At 45.3% G+C, this 7,790-nt stretch overlaps 1 protein-coding gene across 1 annotated transcript in view; it reads left to right on the top strand.

Annotated features, from left to right (window-relative positions):
* Window positions 1–995: 995 nt before the first annotated feature.
* The window catches only part of matcap2 (microtubule associated tyrosine carboxypeptidase 2), a 58,842-nt gene continuing 52,047 nt past the window's right edge, over window positions 996–7,790 (top strand). The window contains exons 1-4 of the mRNA XM_055655025.1: window positions 996–1,129; window positions 1,328–1,440; window positions 6,024–6,425; window positions 6,921–7,171. Coding sequence (XP_055511000.1) covers window positions 1,416–1,440; window positions 6,024–6,425; window positions 6,921–7,171 — 678 coding nt within the window. The 5' untranslated portion in view covers window positions 996–1,129; window positions 1,328–1,415. The remainder of the gene's footprint in view (window positions 1,130–1,327; window positions 1,441–6,023; window positions 6,426–6,920; window positions 7,172–7,790) is intronic.

Here is a 7,790-nt window from a genome sequence, read left to right as displayed (position 1 = left end):
GCCTGATGTGCTGCGTTATTCGAGCACTTTGTGTCCTACTTGGAGGATGCTGTTGCAGAACCCTTGACAAGTCACTGTAGTGTATCTTGCGGAAAGCACATCCTGCAATCACTCAACGCTGTAACACTCTATGACTGAATTGCCTCCAAGGCTCATAAGGTCATAAGTGATAGGAGCAGAATTAGACCATTCGGCCAATCAAGTCTACTCCGCAATTCAATCATGGCTGATAGAATAGAGTGTGGAAATGGGCCCTTTGGCCCACACTGGCCAACATGGCCCAGCTACACTAGTCCCACCTGCCAGCATTTGGTCCATATCCTTCCAAACCAGTCATAGAAACATAGAAATAGGTGCAGGAGTAGGCCATTCGGCCCTTCGAGCCTGCACCTCCATTCAATATGATCATGGCTGATCATCCAACTCAGTATCCTGTACCTGCCTTCTCTCCATACCCCCTGATACCTTTAGCCACAAGGGGCACATCTAACTCCCTCTTAAATATAGCCAATGAACTGGCCTCAACTACCTTCTGTGGCAGAGAATTCCACAGATTCACCACTCTCTGTGTAAAAAATGATTTTCTCATCTCGGGCCTAAAAGATTTCCCCCTTATCCTTAAACTGTGACCCCCTTGTTCTGGACTTCCCCAACATCGGGAACAATCTTCCTACATCTGGCTTGTCCAACCCCTTAAGAATTTTGTCCGTTTCTATAAGATCCCCTCTCAATCTTCCAAATTCTAGCGAGTACAAGCCGAGTCTATCCAGTCCTGATCTGTCTCTTATCCCCTAACCCCATTCTCTTGCCTTCTCCCCATGACCCTTGGCACCCGTACTAATCTGAGGAGCGAGTGATTGCATGCATATATCCCCCATTCAACACATTTTTTTTTTTGCAAATCTGTGCTGGAATGGTGTTTCAAAGAGAAACACACAAGGCGCGTTCACGTCCACGGCGTCACAGAGGGTGGAATTGTGACGGCACAATGAGGTTGCCTAGGGAACGGCGGCGGGACAGTAGCGAGAGGAACGTGAGAATGACAGGCGGGGTGTCGGGGGCGCGCGTTATGGGGCAGCTGGAAACTGCGGCAATCCTGCAGAGATAAGGACCACAGCAGACCACCCAGGTACGGCGCCGAGCTCTCAAACTCTAGCTGCCGAGAGATATGCGTGCAAATTACAAACCCGCACCCTATGTTTATTTGACGACAGTTGACTCAGTCGGGGACTCAGTTGGTCCATTTTTTTTTAACAGTGCGTCTATGTCTGTATAGTCTGTGTGTGTGTACTGTTGATATTTTCTTTAATGTATCTTTCTCTGCCAGTGGAAGCAGATAACCCCGAACAGTCTGGTCTACTGCTTGCTTTCTCTGCTCGAATCCTTCTCGCCAGTCACACAGGAGGTCGCCAGGCATGCTGGAATCAATCCGAGTAACCGGTACGTGTCACTTCCTGCATTCGGGGAAGCCGAGGTAACAATCTTGAGAGGGGTCTTGCTCGGCTGTGAGATTTTTCGCTAATTTCGAAAATTTAAAGAAGGAGGAATTCTGTTATAGCACCAGTCGCATTGCAGTTATAAGTGTTGTGATGGATCAACATTTTACCATTGATTTCAACCATTCAATTTTAAAAGGGATTTTTAAAAAAAATAACCGATTGACTTTTCAGAAGCCTTTCTCACAGACTGCGTTTTTTCCATCAGCCTCACGTTTCGGTCATCTGTTTTAAAAAAATTGTGTTACGGTGCATATGTTACAAGCGCCTTTAGACGCTTTCCGCTGCGAGATCGCTGCCAGTTACAATGCGGACCGATTTATCCGCAATGGTCAGTTAGAGTGTGAGTCACGTAATATCGTGGTTCACTGATAAACATGGTGATTTAAAGGACTTTACATTGGGCAGATATATTACATTCGTTTGCATCATTTGCTGTGCTCCTCATCTGTACCATCCACCGGTGTATTGTTTTCATATATAATGATAGGTACTTGGATAGCCATGTATAGCCATACACTTGGAATTATGCGGGAAAATAAGTCTTCTGTATTCCTTTATCATAACATTATGAGAGGCACAGATAGGATAGGCAGTCAGAATCTTTCTCCCAGGGTGGAAATGTCCAACACTAGAGGATTGCTATGTTGAGAGGGGAAAAGGGGAAGTTACTGAATGTATTCACCCAAGCATTTGTGGCTCCTTGACCATCCCTTCCAAATTAAGGATGTTTATCGGCAAGTGGCTGGTGTTCACTTTAAATTGGACCTGATCAGATGATTGAGCAATCCATGCCTGCACGTAGCAAAGCCTTGACTGCGTTCAGGCATGGTGGGTTGTGTCGCACAAATGTAAGCCACCAGGTAGTGGCCAGCTGCAACTTGATGGTTTCCTTTCATCTTCCAACCAATGGCCGTCACTGGGTCCAACATAGTCAAGCTTTTTTGGGCATCACCACAAATTTGATCAAACACCTATCAAGTGCATCTGCACAAATGGTGTGTCTTCAACAGTAAATGGGAAACTTGGTGCCTCAGAGCTGTAGATGTAACAGAGGTGACAAGTGGATGGATGGCCCAGTATTTTTTCAGTGCACCCAATGACTCTCTCAGAGCGAGATATGAAAGTCACAGTGGTAGAGTTGCTACCTTACAGAGCCAGAGACCAGGGATCAATCCTGACTACAGGTGCTGTCTGTACGGAGTTTGTGTGTGCTCCCTCTGACCGCATGGGGGTTTCTCTGGTTTCATCCCATGTCCCAAAGACGTGCACGTTTGTAGGTTAATTGGCTTCTGTAAATTGTCCCTAATGTGTAGGATAAAACCAGTGTATGGGTGGTCATGGTCGGCGTGGACTTGATGGGCCTGTTTCCACGGTGTATTTCTAAGCTAAACTAAACTCCAGCTCCTGAAATTGAAGCCAGCTCTTCAGAAGGAGGCGTTTAAAAATTAAAAATTCAGATTGGTAAAAGGAATCTACAGGATTTAATTCAAGAGTGTTTAATTATCATCTGTACCGACAATGAAATTCTGACTTGAACAGCAGAACAGGCACGTGGTAAGCCCAATACGCATAGATAATACATAATAACCACAAAAAAAATCAATAAATTAATAACCACAATATTAGTGCAAAAAACAACCCAAAGTCCTTAGTGCAACTAAAGACAGTCCAGATCAGTTCATGGTTGAGGTTAGTGTTGTGTTGTGTTCAAGAACCTAATGGTGGTTGGAAAGAAACTATTCTTGAACCTGCTGTCTGTCCATGGTTTCAAGAGTAATTGAATAGAAACATCAAAGCTGGAGGAGTACAAATTAATTAGAGAGTCTTGCCTGGTATAGCAGGAATTGTGAAACTGTTTTACAGATGTACAGACCAAAATAGATGGATTATGTGAGGCAGTGGCAATCTTAGTTATCAGAGGAATCGCTCATACGACAGACAGTGTGAACGGCACTGCCAACCCACTAAATAATTGGATTGCAGACCAACTGAGCAGGCCAATCCATGTTCTTTCGTCATGCTCCTGTGATCTTTTTAAATCGAATGAATGAATACTTTGTTGTCACATGTGACAAGACATGGTGAAATTCTTTGTTTTGCATACCAAAGGTATGCAAAGAGACGCCATGTAAAGGGCACCAACAAAGTTACAAATATCCCACACCAGGTCCTACATTGTTCTTCCCCCTCGTTCGTGACGGTCCCCCCATGCTGGGTTTTCTTCATTCATTCATTCAATCATTCATCATTCATTCAATCATTCTTTCATTCATTAATGGGAGTTTAGTTTAATTTTAGAGATACAGCAGGCCCTTTGGCCCGCTGTGTCAGGGGTTATGGGGAGAAGGCAGGAGAATGGGGTAAGAGGGAAATTTAGATCCACCACCATAAATGCACAGAACTCTGTGTATTTATACGTTGACTTTGCTATTTTGAAAATAGCTGATGACAAGTTTTTAATATATAGACACTTTAAAATCATTTTGTCCGAAAATAGGTTGTCTATTTTGATTTTTTGTTGTTGCAGTGGTAGGACTTGAACTGCGACTGTCTCCAGACATTGATATGATCAAATGCAGTATTGACTAATTGACTCAACTATCCCTAATAAAGTCCCCTTAGTATCATACAATGTTTAGGAATGCCCTAAAAAAGACAGTTTAAAAACACTTTGTAATAATAGAGCATGTTCAATACAATTTTAAAGCTGCAAGGAGATTCAGTAGAACATTATCAGACAGTGCCACGAGGCTATGTAGAAAGGAGCATGTACACATGACTGGAAGCTTCATAATTAGAGATAGGAGCAGAATTAGGCCATTTGGTGCATCAAGCCTACTCCACCATGGCTGATCTATCCCTCCCTCCTGCAACCATAGCAAAGGGCCAAATCAATGTTACTTTGATTCCAACTGAGCTGTAAAAGAAAATCTTCAAAAAGAGCATGGATTCATGGAAAAATCAAGAAACATTTATCTCTATCAAGAAAGCAGATAGACAGATAAAGTACCAGGCGCATGACAAGCTTTTAGATAAGTGATAGGAAAAGAATTAGGCCGTTCGGCCCATCAAGTCTACTCCGCCATTCAATCATGGCTGATCTATTGCTCACTCCTAACCCCATTCTCCTGCCTTCTTCCCATAACCCCTGACCACCGTACTAATCAAGAATCTATCAATCTGTATTACCGCTGCATTAAAAGATGACTGCCGACAATGCAGCTATCCTTGTCTTGGGAGTTCTCATTGGAATTAACTTGATGAGGATGTTGCCCGGACTTGAGGGCCTGAGTTATAGGGCGAGGTTGGCCAGGACTTTATTCCTCGGACCACAGGAGGATGATGGGCGATGGATGATCTTAGAGAGGTGTATCAGATCATGAGAGGAATAGATAGGGACACTTACCAAGAGTAGGGGAATCAAGAAACAGCGGTCATAGGTTTAAGGTGAGAGGGTAAAAAATTATCTAGGATCCTGAGGGGCAACTTTTTCACACAAAGGGCGCTGGGTATAAGGAACAAGTTGATAGAGGAAGTGGTTGAGGCAGGTTTTATAGCAACATTTAGAAGACATTTGGTCAGGTACATGGACAGGAAATGTAGAAGAATATGGGCCAAAGGCGGGCAGGAGGGACCAGTGTGGATGGGGCATCTTGGTCAGCATCAGCAAGTTGAACCAAAGGGCCTGTTTCTGTGCTGCATAACTCTATGACTCTATAACTGGCTATCCCCACCGCATAACTTCTGATAAATGCTCCATGCTAAATGCCCAACATGGTGAATGCTACAAGGATTTTAAAATGGAAGCATCAGTAAACCAGAGGTCAGATTTGGATGAGCAAGAGAATGAGCAAAGGTCTCTATTTCATTTTGACCATGTTAGCTCATTTGGTGCTTTGGTTAATGGGAGTTTAGTTTTGTTTCAGTAATACAGCATGGCAGCTGGCCCTTTAAACCCACACAGACCATCGTTTGCCTGTTCACATAAGGTCTATGTTGTCCCACTTTCTCATCCACTCCCTACACATGAGGAGCAATTTACGGAGGGCCAATTGACCTACAAACCCGTACATCTTTGGGATGTGGGGGGAAACCGAGCACCTGGAAGAAATCTACGCGGTCACAGGGAGAACATATAAACTGCAACAGCACCAGAGGTCAGGATCGAACCTGGGTTTAATCAGAACCTTCCAGCACAGTGGTGCAGCTTTAGAGTTGCTGCCTTTACAATGCCAGAGATCCGGGTTCAATCCTGACTACATGTGCTTGTCTGCACGGAGTTTGTACGTTCTTCGTGTGACCTGCGTGGGATTTCTCCAGTAGTTCTGGTTTCCTTCCACACTCCAAAGACGTATGGGTTTGTAGGACAATTGGCTTGGTAAAATTGTTTTAAAAAAATAGTCCCTCGTGTGTAGGATCGCTGGACGGCGCGGACTTGATGGACTGAAGAGCCTGTTTTGGTGCTGTATCTCTAAACTAAACTAAACTAAACTAAACTAAGCTTCCTGTGGTCCATCCTTGCAGAAAAGCTCCGGTGGCCAGGGTTGGAGTTGACCAAAAAATCGGTGCTGTTGAATCCCACCGAGAAAAATGGCAGCAGCTTCCAGGAAGTATCCACCAGCATTCTGAAAGAAATATTCACGGGAAGCAATGGCTACAACGTCCTACTGCCATCGAAGGGGGAGAAGAAGCGCACGTCCTCCAGCCATCACAAGAAGCACCGGAAGTCGGCCAAACCGTCCGCGGTGTTGCGGTACAAGGATCGCCGGAACCCCAGTGCCTCTCTCCCGCTGGTCGACGAAGCGTGGTGCCTTGGAAACAGGCATACGCAACTGCTTGTGGGCAACCTGGTTGCCAGCAGTTCAAAGTTCCCCCTCGGCATATCTGTGGTGGGAAGTGGCATTGGCCTGTCGCAAAGGCCGAAAGGTGTAAAAAGGCTTACTTCTCCAGGGCGTAGACTCTGCATTGACCGCCGTTAAGCCGTCGAACGTGGAGAGGGAGAAAGTCAAGTTCTTCAAGTCTGAGTTCCCCGCAGTTTGAATAAAATCGGCAAGACACAGCGCTGTTGAACTCCCACCGAGAAAAATGGCAGCAGCTTCCAGGAAGTATCCACCAGCATTCTGAAAGAAATATTCACGGGAAGCAATGGCTACAACGTCCTACTGCCATCGAAGGGGGAGAAGAAGCGCACGTCCTCCAGCCATCACAAGAAGCACCGGAAGTCGGCCAAACCGTCCGCGGTGTTGCGGTACAAGGATCGCCGGAACCCCAGTGCCTCTCTCCCGCTGGTCGACGAAGCGTGGTGCCTTGGAAACAGGCATACGCAACTGCTTGTGGGCAACCTGGTTGCCAGCAGTTCAAAGTTCCCCCTCGGCATATCTGTGGTGGGAAGTGGCATTGGCCTGTCGCAAAGGCCGAAAGGGAAGGTAAAAAGGCTTTACTTCTCCAGCCTGCAGAGATCGCGGTTGCCGATCGGAACCGGGAAAGACGGTGAGGTTACCACTCGTAGACTCTGCATCCTGACCGCCGTTAAGCCGTCGAACGTGGAGAGGGAGAAGGTCAAGTTCTTCAAGTCTGAGTTCACCTACAACCCGCAGTTTGAATACACAAATCCAGCCCTGCCCAACATGCTAGCAAGACACAGCGTTGCCTCCGAGAAATTCCTTCTGCAGGTATGGCCATGTCTCTTGTAATTGTTCCAGTGTTTGACAAGAGTTAAATAGATTTTATCTCTAAACTATTTAGCTGCCTCTTTTCCAAGGACATTTTTAGTAAAATAAACATTTTATTAAATTGGTGATTTGAATCGACGCACCCCTGTCTATAATTGTCATTTATGATTTGGTGTTGTTCCGCACATAGGGAAAGCATTTGAAGTTTATTGTCACGTAAACTGAGGTACAGTGAAATGCTTTTGCTGGGTACTAACCAGACAGCAGAAAGACAATACATGATCACAATTCATCCATTTACAGTGCGCAGATGCATGATAAGGGAATAACGGAATAAGGGAACATCTGGACGCCCGCAGGGGCGGCTGGGGAGGGTTGAGGTCCCGACCACAGGGGAAAATGGAGGAGGACTGGCCAAATTTTGTGCCTTCTACCACAGTGATGAATGCTGTGGTGGATGTTTGTGTTACATTTTTATTGTGTTTTTGTGTGTTCTTTTTCGTTGTACCGCTGCTGACGAATTCATTTCACTTGCACTTTATGTACAAGTGATGAATAAAACTGTCATTGATTGATTGATATTGATATTAACCTTTAGTGCAAGGTAAAGCCAACAATC

Source organism: Leucoraja erinacea, chromosome 2 (assembly GCF_028641065.1).
Source record: "Leucoraja erinacea ecotype New England chromosome 2, Leri_hhj_1, whole genome shotgun sequence".
Lineage (NCBI taxonomy): Eukaryota > Metazoa > Chordata > Chondrichthyes > Rajiformes > Rajidae > Leucoraja > Leucoraja erinaceus.
Note: the sequence above shows the minus strand (reverse complement) of the source record. Positions and strands in the feature narration are given on the sequence as shown.